The following is a 17977-nucleotide window of genomic DNA, read 5'->3' on the forward strand; positions in this document are numbered from 1 at the left end:
TATGTCACTCTTCAATCTCCATAGGTGGGTGGATGTGGTCCCTGGACCACTGCAGGTTCGCCATCCATTATCTACATCTTACACAGGGTAAGTTAATAGACTTGGATGATACCATCTCAGAGCTCAGGTGAGGACTATATGATCTGTGCAGAAAAAAAAACTGTCAACATGTAGTAAGTTAGTATAACAAGCAGAAAAGCCGATAGGTTGGCTGGTCGTAGAAAGAAAGCTTACTACAGAAGAGGATATTAAAGAAATCCACGGCACTTCACCTATAGTCCAAAAAGTTTAAAGTACTACCCTTGATCACTGTGATCTTTGTCATGGGTTCAAAGGTTCAAATGAATCCATAGGCAACAAATTCCAAATTACGTACTCTCTGTCTGTATAGTATGAAGTTCATGAAACATGGAAGAACAATGAACAAGACACATGTGCCGCGTCATCCTTTACCTCCGTCTTCTTCTGCATCAGTATCTGATTCTTCACTGTCAACTAGCTTGCTTTCTTGGGTTCCCACAAATTCTCGAGTCCAGATCATTAGGGCGGTGTCTGCTCCACCCACCGTCAACAGCACAGAATCATTATGTAACCACCGGACATTGGTGACGTGAGCACTGTGGCCCACGTACTTCTTGAATTTGGCATGCTGACCCTACAATGTCACAAATTCACACATTCAGAGACATCTATTGACCCCTTTCCCCCACCTTTCTTTCCTTCATACAATTTTACCATTTGCTAGCATGCTACTGAGAAAACATATTTAAATGAAAATATTTTAAAAGCTGGGCGATCGTGTACGTTACCTTTACTGGATATCTGAAGAGCTTTACAAACCCGAAGTCATCCCCTGTAGCTAATAGGGTTCTATCTTTGGTAAGAGACGCTGCATTGATAACGGTGACATCGCTGTGCATGGGCCAAATTCCTTCACAGGTAGGGCCAAGGACACATGTCCAGGTGTCCCATTCAATCTTCTCAATCTGGACAAGGGAGAAACCATAAATAGGTAAGCAGTTAACAGCATCAAAAGAATTGATTCTACCAGGATTTGTGTTAATTTAAAAATGTAATTGTCTCAGATAACATAAAAGTGCCCCAGTACGACTTTTCGGACTCCCAGCACCACAGCGATGTTTCACACAAATAGCTATTGAATTCAGGGCTTCCCCTTCATGTACCAAGAAAATAGTCTTTCTATTGTAGGAAGTGAATGGGGTAGATCAGTGGCATGGACAACATGAGAGATAAACCTGCATCAGGGCGTTTGTGTGTTTTTATTACTTTGGCCAGTCACTCTAGCACAGATGCATCAGGGAACATGGCAAGTCCCTCTCTTCAGCCTGACTGAGGCCAACTGCTCTTCACTCCCTAAAGCAGTAACCATGCCACTTGATCGTTATATAAGCCTGTGAAGGAGCTGGTACCACAATCTGCTTATTTTATTCTTCTCCTTCCCTTTTCCTTTTCCTCTAATATTTCTTCCAGGTAGGGTTCCGAGAAGAGAAGTCGACTTCTAGAGGGAGTGCTTCCTCAAGAGATGAGAAAGGCGGAATTGTGGAAGACAAATTTGCTGGCATATAAACAACAGGCTTCTTCAGATGTCTAATTCCAGAGTCATGTGTTGTAAAGTAGATTATGTCACTGGGGAGAATAGGATGTAAGAGCAGGAAAACTGAATGTGTGTTTTGTCCCTAAAATTGTATGTATTATCATTAAAGCACTGTGGGGCCGGGGGGGGGGGAAGGAAACACTTGGGCCACAGGGCACATGTAGCTCCAACTGCTTTTACAGCCACTGAACCACCACCCAGAATTGTTTTTGCTTGCTTTGTTGGCATAATTGTGCAACAGAATTTCAGCTAGTGTTTGCCAAATTGACACTGCAACAGAATATTGCAGTCTATAATTATCTCGACAAACAGCTAGGGTCCTTCCTCCAGGATATACTGTAAGCTATAAGGAGGACAAACAAGGCAATTCACCAACCCCTATATATACTCTTTCTCTCCACCTCACCACTACCATTTCTTCAGGGCCAGAAATTCTTCTCTAAAGCAAGATACCTGCTTTATCAGAAGGTCTTATTAGGGTTTTGTAAACCACCCTGAATGTTTTGGTAATTAAGTTATATACACTAGGAAATAAATGTAGTGGAGATCAACAAATGTTGGGAAGACATAGGATAAATATGCTGGCAAGAGACACAACAACATTACTAGACAATAACCTTGTACAGAGCTGTAAGTCCCAGTCAGCCCTCCTTTCTGTCTCTTAACCGTATGGAGAATAGATGGTGATTGCTCATCTTCCTTGCATCTGTGCATGGAGCCACAGATACACAAAACACATGAGTAACCATTTGTCCTGCTTATAATTTTCACAATTTGTCACCCATGTACAGAGCTCTCCTTTCAAAAATAAGCTATTCAGGCAGCAATTCCATGAATGATTTATAGGGAGTAAGTGCCACCTGTTATAAGGTGAATTACAGCTGGATAATCACACACAGGATTGCACTGCCGTGATTTGAGGTTTTTAATGTAATGCACCACTCTGTTTATTATGCATAATGTTTTTATTAATAAACAGAGAGCATTTGCTGAAAATCAGTAATGAGAAATGTTTTCTATACTTTTCAAAAACTAAGACTTAGTGAAGACAGAAAACGGAGGTAGAATTGACCAGTGATTCACAAGCAATTGTTATCATGTTTATTTGGAAAGATTACAAATGGGATTTATTTTTAACTGTGGACTCTTCCAGAAGAAACAAAATTTCTACCCCTCTCTATTCAAACATTAGACATAATGTAATGCATTTTTCTAGTATAATATAGAAACTTAAAGAGTTGGAAAGGGCCTATTAGGCGATCAAGTCCAACCTCCTGCTCAATGCAGGAATCAAAATCGAAGCACATCTGACAGATGGTTCTCTAATTTGCTCTTAAATGCTTTTCTTAAGGCTAAACATGCCCACTGCTTCCAGTCTTTCCTCAAAAGGCCTGGTTTCCAGACCCCTAATCATCCTTGTTGCCCTCCTCTGAACTTGTTCTAATTTGTCAGCATCCTTCTTGAAGTGTGGTGTTCAGAACTGGATATAGTACGCAAGATGAGGCTTTACCAGTGTGAACAGAAGGGAACTAGTACCTCACAGGATTTGGAAACTCTACTTCTGTTAATCCAGCCTAAAATTGCATTGGCCTTTTTTGCAGCCACATCACACTGTTGTCTCATTTTCAGCTTGGGATCTACAATTCCAGATCCTTCTCGCTCATTGTATTACTTAGTCAACTATCTACCATCTTGCTACTGTGTGTTTGGTTTTTCCTCCCTAGGTGTAGCACTTTGCGCTTATCCCTGTTAAATTTCATTCTGTTGTTTTCAGCCTTGTGCTTGAGCCTATCAATATCTTTTTGAATTTCGTTTCTGCCTTCTCGGGTTTTAGCTATTTTATCCAATTTTGGGTCATTTGTAAATTTGTCAAGTATTCCCTGCAGCCCCCCATCCAAGTCATTAATAAAAATGTTGAACAGCACAAGGCCCAGGGCTGAGTCTTGTGGTGCCCCACTTGCTACCTCCTCCCAGTTTGAGAAGGAGCCATTGATAAGCACTCTCTGAGTACGATTCTGTAACCGACCATGTGTCGACCTGACCGTTGTTCTATCCAGATGATGTGGCTTCCTACTGGAGTATTGCCCTACATTCATAGAAGGCAGTGAGTTGTCTATACCTCAGCCCCCAATGTAGTGCTTGTACTGGGAAACTGTTGTATAGGACAGCTAAAGGGTTCAAGGTGAAACATACAAGCTTCAGCAAAGTCAGATGAGTAACTCAGTATACCAACCTGAGCATCTCCTCTTCTACCAGACAGTGAGGAAATAATATTATGTACAATTTTAGAAGTTCAAATGGTTTCCTTCCTACCTCACTGGGTCTTATTATATGCCTCTTTCCTCTTGGTGCTTCAAAAAATAATTGTTCTTTGGCACCAGAATTGACTTGCAGTAACTTCCCTTTAATCATAAAGAAAGGATATAATATTACTATTAGGTTCAACAGTTTCTTTCAGTATTGAATCAAAAGATAATCTGACAGATATATTTAGAAACAAATCCAATTGATTTCACTGGGACTGAATCTCAGATAAACGTGTAGAGGTTTACAGCCTAAGACCCTAGGATAACGCGAAAGAACAAAGGATCCAGATCTGGCATTATCACAGGCAATTATGACTGATATTTATCTAACTGTTTTTCCTCAAAACAACAGATTCATGTCAGAAAACATTGCCCAAGCCACAAACATTTGTTTATTTGGAACGGAATGGATGAATCACACGGGGCTAAATTCAATTTTAATCTCAACTACGGTAGACCCATTAAAGTGAATGGGATTGTAACCAACATTAAGGTTCATTCCATTGAATTCAATTGTTGTATGCTAATTGAGACTAAAATTAGATTTGTTATTATGCACTGTCAAGTTCCTCCTGACTTATGGCAACCCTCCTTCTGCGTTGCTTGAATTTAGCCCATGAATCTTGGACAATTAAGCTACAGACTAAATGTGCATATTGGTCAAAATGGTATTTCTTTTACAAACATGTTCGTCTTGTAATGTCTTATTATGGACATCACCCCTCTCTGCAATTTGAAATCTAACCACAGGTACAATAAAATTACTATTTAGGCAGAACACACTGATTCATTTGCTCTGCAATTCTAATTTTTTAAAAACCTATTTTACAGATAATAACTTTTAAGAATTTTGTTTTCAGTATCAGTGGCATTTGATTGCCCAGAAGATTGTCTTATTCTCTGTTTCAGCACCATTGAAATAATATTCATGATTTTGTAGGGCTTTAAAAACCTGCAACACCTTTGTTATGAGAGATAGAGAGAGGCTGACAGATCACAGTGCACTTGGTATGCAAAGCTTTTTACCTCTTGAATCCCAGTCAATATGGGTGATATAGCTTGATGCTCCTTTGCAAATGCCAACTCTTTTGCTGGTAAGTACATTGTAAATATCCACAAAATTGTCATGGGAAGCCACTGCCAGGTATTTTCCTGAATCTATAGAAAAGATACTCAAGTAAATATACATAAACATGACATGACATTTGCTATGGGTTAATTGCCCACTCCAACTACAGGTGCATATGAAATATTATGGAGATACTAAATTATGATATTGTGGAAGATCAGCAAGTAAAAGGAAATAATACAATGCAATAATGCAGTGCTATGGGAAGCAGCCACCCAGAATCAAACTGTGAAAAGGAACAGCCCAAAATCACTGCCATGGAGGCCATCACAGGTCACAGTACTACCCCAAAAAAAGCAAATTTCTGTACCCCTAGAAAATCTGATGTCAGAGATCATTTCCTTTCGGTGATGAAAAGACAGCATATCTTCTAAAGTATCAGCATTGACTACCAGAAAACTCCCATCATTCAATCCTACGGCCAAGGCTTTACCATCAGGAGAGAAGGCACAGCATCGTCCACCTAGAAAAATATTCATAAAAGGTTGTTTAAAATGCCAAGGATGTCAACAGTCAATGAAGATTAACCGTTCTCCCAAAGAAATGTCTCACAATTAATTATTATTATTATGCATAAAAGCTGGACTATAGAGCATAATACAATTTTTTAAAACGCAGATGCCTGATTATTTAACTTTCATGGCTAGTAGACTGCCACAAGTTAGCTGATCACAAGGCTTCTGGAGGATAATACAGACAAGACAGTAAAAAGAAGCTATATTAACAAGCATATACAGATAGAAATAATATATGTTTACCTTTCTTAAGTTTTCTTACAGCTAGCATACGATGCTGGGAGGAAAGGTCCCAGATCCTCAGAGTTTTATCATCACTCACTGTTGCACAGATTGGCAAGAGAGGATGAGCTGCCAAACCCCACACTTCACCTTCCATGTGCCCCTATTTATGTGGCATAAGGGTTGAGAAGGGATTTGGAGAAAAAGAAAAAAAATACTGTATGTTATAATTCCAAACTAAGATTAATTTCTAAAGATCATTTTTACTGTGTTCCTTGTTGTTGTTTAATTGTTAAGTTGTGTCTGACTCTTTGTGACCCCATGGACCAGAGCACGCCAGGCCCTCCTGTCTTCCACTGCCTCCCGGAGTTGGGTCAAATTCATGTTGGTGGCTTCGATGACACTGTCCAGCCATCTAGTCCCCTTCTCCTCTTGCCTTCACACTTTCCCAACATCAGGGTCTTTTCCAGGGAGTCTTCTCTTCTCATGAGATGGCCAATGTATTGCAGCCTCAGCTTCAGAATCTGTCCTTCCTGTGTTCCTTCGTTTAGTTTAGTTGTGTCCGACTCTACAGTAGGTGGTCCCATGGACCAGAGCATGCAAGGCCTTTCTATCTTCCACTGCCTCCCGGAGTTGTGTCCTTATTACCTCTTAAATTATCAATGGAATCTCTATTTGTACTAAGCAAATAATCTTTTTAAAGGTTTCCCAGTATCATAAACCATTCAGGGCATTTCTGCCTCAGGCCTCACTCCAACCGAGCAGTCATAAACAGTATGGTTGGAAATAGTGGTCATTCTCAGTGGTTTAGGTCCCTGGCTGTGGAACCAGAAGTTGGCATTTCAACTCCCCATTGTGCCTCCTTGACACGGGTTGGATTTGATCATCCATATGGTCACTTCCAGCGGTTCTAAGACTATTAGTGCAATTTGGGCATTTCCTATAAGTTAGGAAGCACACACCTGGCCTGGAGGGAAATTTTACCATGTAAACGATGCAACTAAATTGACCAAATCCAAAGCTTTAATTGCTCCTTCTGCCAAAGGAATTCAATTATCGAAAAAGCAAAGAGGCATCAATAAAAATATAACTTAGCAAACGAAAGACAAGACAAAAGTGAGCAAGGGCAGCAATGCGAGGTGTCTTGTTTCTTCGCTCTTGGTGATGGACAAGTCAAAGTACCTGCACAAGTAGTGTCATGGGACCGCTTTTGTCAATTTCAAGGATTTCTCCATTCTTTGTTCCCACCAGTATATGCCCATGTCCTAAAGTAATGGCACGGATGGATGGATTATCTTCTAGCAGTAATCCTGCAAAAGTGGAGGTGGGGGAAAAAACACTCGCCTTCAGTCAAAGTACTTAATTTTACACCTCAGGCAAAAGCATGGCATTTTATTGCATTGCATCCCTTTCTTTTCCCTCCCCTGGTAAAACAAAATGGCAAAGAATGTGACATGAGTTTCCCTGATGTATCTAGGGGAAAGGTGAGGAGATCCAAAATACAAAACCATCATACTGCATGTTTTGTATTACTAGATATTACTGCAAGAGAAAAAGAGAGAACATGGAAATGGTGGATTTGGCACCAGCCAACTTTATCTGCTGTAATGCCTCATTTCACCCTGAATGTCACGGAAACTACACTACAGCAGACTGTGGTGATCCATCATATACACACTGCTTCAAAGTGTTAACCAGACTTGATTGTATATGATAGTGCTCTAACAGCTGTCACACAGTGACTGTATATTAAAGTTGTGGGCCAAAAGCATTTTCTGCAAGAATTCACAGAGATGGCATCTCTTTTCAACAGGGTTCAGATAAGCAAGAACAGAAATTTATGTCTTTTCTCAAGCATATTAACCTTTGAAGTTGATGTCTGAATTCTAGTATTGTATCACCGTCATGAAGTCAAAAGTATATTAGATATTGAATGAAAGCAAATACCTCCCTGTGTTTATGTTTTGTGTTGTTTTGTTTTACCCCCTTTTCCTTCCGTGTTGTTGTACTTTGTGATGGTTGTTTGTTGATGTGTCATATAATAATAAAAATACTTTAAAAAAATAAAAGGGTTCACCACTTCCAACCACTATACATGACCAATAATTTATCTAGAACTTGGTTTCCTGTTTTTCACCTAATCTAATACTTAAATTACATTAATACCTAAATTACATTACATTTTAAAGGGATATGGTGGCGCTGCGGGTTAAACCGCAGAAGCCTTTGTGCTGCAAGGTCAGAAGACCAGCTGTTGTAAGATCGAATCCACACGATGGAGTGAGCTCCCGTCGCTTGTCCCAGCTCCTGCCAACCTAGCAGTTTGAAAGCATGCAAAAATGCGAGTAGATAAATAGGTATCACCATTGTGGGAAGGTCACGGTGTTCCGTGTCTAGTCACGCTGGCCACGTGACCACGGAAACTGTCTATGGACAAACAATGGCTCTACAGCTTGGAAATGGGGATGAGCACTGCGCCCTAGAGTCAGACATGACTGGACTAAATGTCAAGGGGAACCTTTACCTTTACCAATACCTAAATTTAATCTCCTGTTTTGTTGATATAAAGACTGCCACTTTCCTCCATTTGCCTCCTGCTTCTGTGGGCCTTGCTTAGAGCCAAAGCAAAGAGAATGTATACCTTTAGAGCCAGGTGACAGTGCTGCTCTTTTAATGGCATACGTCTTCAGGCATCTCTCAAAAGTATCATCCCAAAGGGCCACCACACCATCCTTGCCACCTGTCACAAAGCCCTGTAGAAAAACAGGTGTTTACAACTACTTAATGCAGAGACAGTTAAAAGAGTTGAGGGATAAAGATAGTAGGGTTAGATGTTACTGAGTTATAAAATGAAGTTTGGTTCACATGTGACACATATTATCCTCACTCTTCATTTTATACTGAGACAAAGTGAATTAGATTTACAGACGTGCCCCGCTTAACGATTACCCCGCATTACGACGAAACCGCTTTATGACGATGTTTTTGCGATCGCAATTGCGATTGTAAAACAATGGTCTAAATGGGGGAATTCACTTAGCAATAATCGGTTCCCTGCTTCGGGAACCGATTTTCGCTTTACAACGATCAAAAACAGCTGATTGTCAGGTTTTCAAAATGGCTGCCGGGTGCTTAAAATGGCTCCCCGCTGTGTTTAGGGATGGATTCCTTGCTATACAGGCACCGAAAATGTCGTTGGATGGTGAGTTTTTAGCCTATTGGAACGCATTGAACAGTTTTCAATGCATTTCAATGGGTTTTTTAATTTCGCTTTACGATGTTTTTGCTTAACAGCGATTTTCCTGGAACAGATTATCATCGTTAAGCGAGGCACCACTGTATGCTGATTTATGAGAAGCCAAAAATTGCTGAGTGGTTCAGGGTGCAAACAAGCATGACTAAGAAATGCTCATATGGTGGGAACAAAACAGGAAGCAGTTAAAGAGTGAGAATGTAGCCTGGTCCAATTTGTTCCTGGGCAACCTTACTACAGTTAATCAGATTCCTATGGGATACGAATGTAAATATTGAGACAAAGGAATATAGCCAGCTGTCACTTCTTTTGTCACAGTATTGCCTTATGCTACACACTCGGCAGTGTATCGAGCTGTATGATCAGTCAGAAGGGCATTTAGCAGAGTGGTGCAGCTTGGGTCCAAGAGCAGAAGGCCTCAAGGAGAAATCGTCCCAGCTGTTTTCAAAGGAAAGAATCACCTGCCAGTGACAACACCTCCTCCAGCTGTAATTAGAGCCAGTGAACTTGGAGGAAATGATTATACGTCTACCTTCCAAGGACCTTTTTCTCTCCTAACATCCTGACAGAGCATCACTCTGAATGCAAAACATTGCAAGTTCAGTCCCTGGCATGTCAACAAAAATAAAAAGCACTTCTACTTTTCAAACGGTGAATTAAAAGACTTCTGCCCAATATCCCCAGAGTTTCACTGCCAATCAAAACAGGCATTACTAGCAGAGATGATATGACTTGGCATCCTATGCTGCCTTCCCCAAAGTGACAGGAGGAAAAAGGTAGAGATGTGGAAAATCACTTGTCTCCTATTCCTCTCTCTTAAGATGTGTTAAACCTTCACAGAATTCTGAAGGCTTAATGCCTGCATTATGGTAGTCTGCCAGTGCAAAGTGTGTAACCCTCTTGAAATATTTTGATTGTTGTTGTTTAGTCGTTTAGTCGTATCCGACTCTTTGTGACCCCATGGACCAGAGCACGCCAGGCCCTCCTGTCTTCCACTGCCTCCCAGAGTTGGGTCAAATTCATGCTGGTGGCTTCGATGACACTGTCCAGCCATCTCATCCTCTGTCATCCCCTTCTCCTCTTGCCTTCACACTTTCCCAACATCAGGGTCTTTTCCAGAGAGTCTTCTCTTCTCATGAGATGGCCAAAGTATTGGAGCCTCAGCTTCAGGATCTGTCCTTCCAGTGAGTACTCAGGGTTGATTTCCTTCAGAATGGATAGTTTTTGTTCTCCTTGCAGTCCAGGGGACTCTCAAGAGTCTCCTCCAGCACCACAATTCAAAACATCCATTCTTCAGTGGATGGCCTTCTTTATGGTCCAGCTCTCACTTCCATACATCACTACTGGAAAAACCATAGCTTTGACTATGCGGACCTTTGTCGGCAAGGTGATACTCTGCTTTTTAAGAGGAATAATTTGAGAGTCTTCTGCAATATCAAAACTGTGGTACATGTGGATCTGGGTGGATCTAAATTTTTAGAACAGAGCACATGCTGTGTGCAAAGAAAAGCCATATTCAATCCCTGCCATCTCCAGGTAAAGCTGGGAAAGATGTGTATCTGAGATCTTGGGGAGCCACTGCCACTCACCATAGACAATACTGACTGAGGTATAACCAGAATCTAACACATTATAATATTGCTGTTGATTTCACAGAGGATAAAGCTGTCTGTGGCCACTAGTCACACTGGTCTAGAGGCACTATGCATATGAGCTGTTAAGGAACAGGAACATTAATGCCCTGTTGGTGAGCTTTTGATTAGGGCATCTAGTTGGCCACCACAGAAGAGAATGCTAAATTAGATGGACCTTTGACCTACTATGGTTTTTCTTAACTCCAGAGACTTTGTGAAAAGTACAGGAGTTGTTTCAGAAATCAAAATCACCATGTTAGGTTGGAGACTGAGTTTCAAAACATTCAAAGCAAAAGATTCAAAAAGAATTCCTTCAAGGTTTAGCACCAGGTGGTGTTGTGACACCAGCTTGAATGTCGTTTTCAAAAGAACAGCTAGAACCTGCAAGAAGATATTTTAGTAAGGCATCCTTCTGCTTCCCAATTCTAGTGCTTCATTTTATTCCTTTCTAATCTTGTTTTCCATTTTTCTCAAACTCAGTCAGCACTGTTTTTTTTTTGTACTTTGGTAAACCTAAGATTATCCCAAGCCATCTTGGGGATGGGTGATATTCTCTTAGTTACATGAGCAGTCACAGTCTGTACAGTAGACATCTAAGAAATGTTTACAGAAATTTCATGATGGCTAGTCTGCCCGTGTCTACTAACCATAGTAGCTAAGAACGTAATCTTCATGTTCAGAAGAAAAAAACACCCTGCCTTAAACTATTCTACTTATATGTACCAGAAACAGGCTTGATTGAGTTTTGGTCTGATCCTACAAGAGAATAATCCCTTTATTTTTACAAAAACAAGGGTTAAAACAATGCATCAAAATATTCTCCTTATACACCAGTCTCAATTCCACTTCAGATCCAAGGATGCTGGAATGAAAATATGCAGTGGGCTTTGAAATGACATATGTATGGATATGGCTTTAAAATTCCAGAGCCAAAGTGCATTATGTGAAGGCGGGAGACATACATACCTTATCTAAGGCGTGCATCGCAAATACAGGCCCATCATGAGCTTTCACTGTCTTAAGCAACAAAACATCCTTCCAAATGTAAATGTCTCCTGTTGCAGATCCAGAGAAAACTAAATCCTCTATTCGCCCATAGGAAACACTCATCATGGTTTCTTGCTTGGCAATATTTCCAAAGACACCACGTTTTGAGATAAAACCACCACCTGAATTATGATGACAACAGCAAAAAGCATTAGTGTAAACGGCTGCAATTTTCTGTTGCTGATGGTTGGATAGAAACCATCTTGATGATGGTTCCTATCTTGTTGAAGAAGTGGTTCCCAACCTTGGGTCCCTAGATGTTCTTGGACTACAACGCCTGGAAATCCAGGTCAGCGCAGCAAGTGGTGAAGGATTCTGGGAGTTTTAGTCCAAGGACATGGGGGGTCCCAAGGTAGGAAACCACTATGTTAAAGCCTGTCAAAACAGCAATAGGTAGAATAAGCAAAATGAAAACAGGGCGATGATCATATGTTCATACAGATGTCACAGCCTATTCTTCTCATGGAGCAGAACATACCAGTGATCTTTATCCGAATATCATAATTGTTAACAGTTATCTATCAACTAATGACCACCTCAACTAGTTCCTCAAGTGATGTCTACATCTGTATGGAGAACTGGTCATCTACAACAGCAGCTGTACCGGTAGAATGCCAAACTGGCACTGATGAGGGCCAGGTTCAATTCCTCACTCAGCCTAGGCAACTGTGGGCCAGCCACAGCCTCATAGAATTGTTCCGAGGATAAAAAATAGTGTATATTTTTTTGGGGGGGGAGGTATGTGTGCTTCGTTGGGATTATTAGAAGACAGGTGAGATCTTATTTGCTAGAAAACTGTCCTCTTATGGAAAGCCAGTGTAGTGTAGCACCTAGAGCAGGACATGGACTTTAGAGATCCAGGTCCTAGGCATGGACGTTACTGGGATAGCCTTGGGACAGTTACTCTGTTCAGTATGACCTATCTCGAAGGTCACTGACTTGAAATTCATCCAACCTTCCAGTCTTCTAAGGTTGATAAGCTGAGTTCCCAGCTTGCTGGAAGTGGGGGCAATATGTAACCTGCATAATTAAATTGTAAATTGCCCAGAGAGGTGGTATATAAGCAGCACACGTTTAAAAAAATGTAATTAAACAACAATATCACACTATCTCACACAATACACATTGTGTGCATTATGATACAGACAGTTAGACACAGGAACAGCAAGAAACTTGTCCAGGTTAAGAAGTAACTTAAATTTGTTTTGTAATATTATATATGAGATGGCTGGAGAGTGTCTGCGAAGCAACTAACATGAATTTGACACAACTACAGGAGGCAGTGGAAGACAGGACGGCCTGGCGTGCTCTGGTCCATGGGGTCACGAAGAGTAGGATACGACTAAACGACTAAATGAAATGATAATATTGTACCTGCTTGTTGCCAAAATCTGATGTGCTTAATTCCAACTGTCACTAGTTTATCAGCATGATGAGGATTGCATTTCACCACAAATATCTTGTCTTTGTGACCCCTGCAATACATTAAAAAAATAAAAGATGTATCAGTTTTCTATCCTTGCATTAACAGAGACTTTGAGCATTTTGAGGTATGCATTAAAGAAAATCTGCAATGCTTAAATAAATGAATGGAAACACTAGTGCAGTAATTAGAAATAGTAAAAAGATGGCCCATGGGTTTCCTGAGCTAAAAGCAGACCTTAAGCTCTAACTAAATTTGACAGAAACTGTTATGTCTTTTACAAAGTGCTGCTAAACAGAAATGTGCCTTTAATTACTACCTCAGGGCAGAACACAAAAGAAAAATTTGCAGCCCAACCTTATACATAACTACTTTCCAACAGGTTCTATTGTTTTACTCCCAAGTAAGACATTGAAATTCTCTTCTAAAGCAAAACTAAGAAGTGCAGGAGAGGGGTCTTGGTCTAGGAAATGAGCTATTCAGCTTTTTTTTTTTTTTTTTTTTTTTGGTCAAAACCAGAGGTAAACATCCAATCACATCATCATTTTTAGTTTCAGGGAGTTATTCTGTTTTTTGAAATATGCTGGCTGGACACACTCACCTTTATTCGGTTCTTTTTCAGTCACAGTCTATACCCATATATTAGGCAAGTAGACGTTTCCAGATTTGTTCTAAATATTAGAGGGATGCAGAACTTTTCCACTGTAGGTACAGCTTTAAGAATTCTTGTTTCAGATACAATGTATAGGGAGGAATCTCCAGAAAAGGACTAGGAAGTAATTCATAATGGACCAACCCCTCCAAAAAAACAACAACAAAAAACAAAACAACAACACACAACTATACAATATTTCAGTTAGTTCAAGCTGTAACATAGGAAAGGTTAGCTTCTCCCACGTCCTTTACAATTTTAAGTGTTCCTTCTGTCATCTCTATAGGTTTCTCTTTTCTTTTTACTAAAGGAATTGCCTTTTTACATTCTTCCGTAAGAATATCTCTGGTTTTCATTCCCAGATCTTCAGGTCCATGGTCCATTGAATTTAGTAATGCATGCCTGTTCTTTATGTGGATTTTAAATTCATCAGGAATGTTGTTTGATTTACATTTTGACACGACAATTTTAAAGTATTCTTTTCCACCTTTATTCTGATGTTTGATATTAACAGTTCATGATCAATACCACAATCTATTCCTGGTCTTGTTTTAGAAGAGAAAAAAAACAGCTTCTCCATCTCCTGCTTCCAATGAGGTAGCTTATTTTATTTCTATATTGACCATCTGGTGATGTCCATGTGTACAATCTGTTCGGTTGTTTAAAGTATGTATTTGCTTAAATAGATGGTTGACTTCCCAGAACTCTCTGAGTCATTCTCCTGCTTTGTTTCTGTCCCCTAGGCTAAATTTTCCAACAATATTTGGTTCTGCTTTGTTTCCTACAGTACTTTTGTTTTTCAGTCATGATTATAAGCATGCCTTGTTTTGGTATCAGTTTCTTCCTGGGCGCTTGCATAAAATCTTTCCATTTCTTCTTCTCCATCATCTGTACTTGGAGCGTAAATTTTTATGACAGTTATATGTTAATAGATTATAATCCCTAACTGCCTGTGCTATGTCTTGCCTCAGCATTAGAGCCACTCCATTTCTTCTGAGTTTGTCATTTCCAGAGTAGAACATTTTGTAGCTGTCTGACCAAAAATATCCAATCCACTTTAGTTCATTGACACTAAGGACTGCAATGTTTATATGTTTCATTATTTGCTTTATGGTTTCTAGTTATCCAATTTGGGAGTCTCATCTGGCAGCACTATCCTTGCTTCATTTTGTAGTGTATCATCATAGGGTATTCATGGTCAGTAAAGTTCAGTAGTGGTTTACCACTGTCACCTTCTGTGCAGTACTAACACAAGTTAGCTTGAGTGTCATCTTTGCCTCCTCCACCAGGATAACCTTCAGGTACTGCTGCTGCCCAGTAGCGGCTGCCATTAGCTGTATTATTTCATCATAGGGATCAAACAGCCACTAAAAAGCACCCTAAAAAGTTAACTAAAAACAATTAGATCTACTTTTTACACTAACTCATTTATTTATTTATTAAATTTCTACCCTGCCCATCTAGACCGAAGTCTACTCTGGGCAGCTATCATATTATTTCTGAAATGTCATTCTATTAGGCCATCATTTTAAAAGACTCCAAGCAATCATAGAATAGTGAAGTTGGAAGAGACCTATAAGGCCATCAAATCCAGCCCTCTGATCAATGCAAGAATACAAATCAAAGGATATTTGCCAGGTTGTTGACGAAGTTTCTCTTGAACGCCTCCAATGTTGGAGCACTCTCCACCTCTCTGGGTAGCTGGTTCCACTGTCACATTGCTTTAACAGTTAGAAAGTTTTTCCTAATACAGTGGTGCCTCGCAGAACGAGCGCCCCATAGAGCGATGAATTCGCTCTATGGTGACGCTTTTGCGAGCGCTAATGCGATTGCAGAGCGATGCCCCCAATGGGCAAAAATCACAGAGCGAAGGTCGGTAAGCGGTTCACTTACCGACCTTCGCTTTGCGACCCGCCAATCAGCTGTTCCGCCGCTTCAAAATGGCCGCCGGAACAGCCGAAATGGCCAGGCGCAGCATTTTCGCGCCCTTGTTAAGCAAGGGGAGGGTGTGAAAACACTGCCGGAACAGCCGAAATGGCTGCGCGCAGCGTTTTCGCGCCCTCCCCTCGCTTACCAAGGGCGCGAAAACGCTGCGGCCGGCCATTTCGGCTCTTCCGGCGGCCATTTTGGACCCGCCAGACAGCTGATTGCAGCCATTTTCGTGCCCTCGTTCAGCGAGGGGAGGGCGCGAAAATGGCTGCCGGCCATAGGGAAGCATCGCTGAACGGTGAGTATTCGGCCCAATTGGAATGCATTAAACCATGTTTAATGCGTTCCAATGGGTTTTTTCTTACCGCTCAGCGATGTTTCACACAGCGAGGGTTAATCCGGGATGGATTAACCTCGCTGTGCAAGGCACCACTGTATTCAACCAAAATCTGAGCCAGGTATCCTCCATCTTGTAACTGTGCATTTGGTTTCTTTCCTGAGGTGCAGTACTTCGCACTTATCCTTGCTGAATTTCATTCTGTTGTTTTCAGCCAAGTGCTCCAGCCTATCAAAATCATTTTGAGTTTTGTTTCTGTCTTCCAGGGTATTAACTGTTCCACCCAATGTTATGTCATCCACAAATCTGACAAGCATTCCCTGCACTCCCTCATCCAAGTCTAATAAAAATGTTGAAGATGCCATTATGAGAATAACCCCAACAAGTTACTTTTAAAAAGTTTCCGCCTCTGATTTAATCAAAATTTATCTTAATACATTGAGAAGAACATCTGTACAAATCTAACGCATACACTTTTCCATTTAAAAAATAAATAAGTTCTGGAAATAGCACCTGAAAATTTGACTTCACTGTATATATAAAAGGGTATAGTTCAGGAAGAAAATGTTCTCACCTGGTTGCTGCCATCTTCTCTCCTTTTTTCCAGTCCCAGAGAACTATGGCATGATTATCATCTAAGCCAATAGATGCCAAACATTTCCCATCAGCTGTACAAAAGGAATTCATAATATGGACATTGAAATATTTTGAATGCAACATTCATTTCTAAGATTAAGGCAACGTACAGATAGCAGTGAAGTCTTGTGTATTTCAATACAGATTTACATTAAGACATAATGTCCGCTGACAGACACAGCATGGATAAGACTATTTTCTAAGTGTTCTCAATATTTGAAGGAATAACTTAGCTGACTTTTCTACATGATTCACCTTGTAGTCTAGCTTTTCTCCCCTGTGTCACAAACAGTGACATCAAGAAGTGAACTAAAACACATCATTAAAATATGACAAAACATGACTTATGATTGATTGATTGATTGATTGATTGATTGCATTTATATGCTGCCCATCTAGACATAGTCTACTCTGGGCAGCTCACAACATGCAAGATAAAAACAATTTAAAATACAGACAGTTTTACATAGATAAAGACAATATGATATAAAACATAGTATCGTAATTTTACAAGTTTAACAATTAATTTAAAGCAAGCAGTTTAAAGCAAGCAGTCTCAAGATGGCAAGAATCAAAAGAAGAGAAATAAGAAATAAGAATGACTTAATTGACTGGAGGGAAGGCCTGCTTGAATAGCCAAGTTTTCAGCTAGCTTTTGAAAATGCCCAGCAAGGGTGGTCAGCCAAATTTCAGTAGGGAGAGTGGTCCACAGCCAAGGGGCCACCGCCAAGAAGGCCCGATTTCTTGTTTTTTCCTTCCAGGCCTCCCTCGGCGTCAGACCCCTCAGCCGTCCCTGCTGGCTATGGTGGGTGATTCGGGTAGATCTGGGTGGGAGAAGACGGTCTGCCAGATATTGAGGTGCCAAACTGTTTAGGGCTTTATATGTAATCATTAACATTTTGAAATCAACGTGGAAACGGATGGGCAACCAGTGCAAAGCAGCCAGAGTGGGGGAGATATGTTGGTGTTTTCTCACCCCACTAAGAAGCCTGGCTGCCGCATTCTGGACCATCTAAAGTTTCCACGTCAGCCTCAAAGGTAGCCCCACATAGAGTGGGTTACAGTGGTCTAATCTTGAGATTACGAGCGCATGGACTAGAGTGGTGAGGGCCCCCCCATCAAGATAGGGTCGCAGCTGGGCAATCCGCCATAGATGGAAATAGGTGGAGCGGACCACGGACGCCAGCTGGGTTTCCATGGTTAGTGCCGGGTCCAGATGTACCCCCAAGCTGCGGACCTCACTCTTTATGGCAAGGGTCGTCCCCCCAAAAGAAAGGGA

General features: G+C 40.8%; 1 protein-coding gene across 5 annotated transcripts in view; it reads right to left on the reverse strand.

Annotated features, from left to right (window-relative positions):
- EML6 (EMAP like 6) overlaps positions 1-17977 on the reverse strand; it is a 184638-nt gene that overhangs the window by 55224 nt on the left and 111437 nt on the right. For all 5 annotated transcript variants that reach the window (XM_072987358.2, XM_072987351.2, XM_078382311.1 and 2 more), the window contains exons 17-27: positions 16637-16730; positions 13096-13196; positions 11641-11843; positions 8429-8540; positions 6970-7097; positions 5809-5950; positions 5361-5513; positions 4948-5079; positions 3929-4017; positions 810-986; positions 454-655 (exon numbers count right to left, since the gene is read on the reverse strand). In XM_072987358.2, coding sequence (XP_072843459.2) covers positions 454-655; positions 810-986; positions 3929-4017; positions 4948-5079; positions 5361-5513; positions 5809-5950; positions 6970-7097; positions 8429-8540; positions 11641-11843; positions 13096-13196; positions 16637-16730 — 1533 coding nt within the window. The remainder of the gene's footprint in view (positions 1-453; positions 656-809; positions 987-3928; positions 4018-4947; positions 5080-5360; positions 5514-5808; positions 5951-6969; positions 7098-8428; positions 8541-11640; positions 11844-13095; positions 13197-16636; positions 16731-17977) is intronic.

This window comes from Pogona vitticeps, chromosome 1 (assembly GCF_051106095.1).
Source record: "Pogona vitticeps strain Pit_001003342236 chromosome 1, PviZW2.1, whole genome shotgun sequence".
Lineage (NCBI taxonomy): Eukaryota > Metazoa > Chordata > Lepidosauria > Squamata > Agamidae > Pogona > Pogona vitticeps.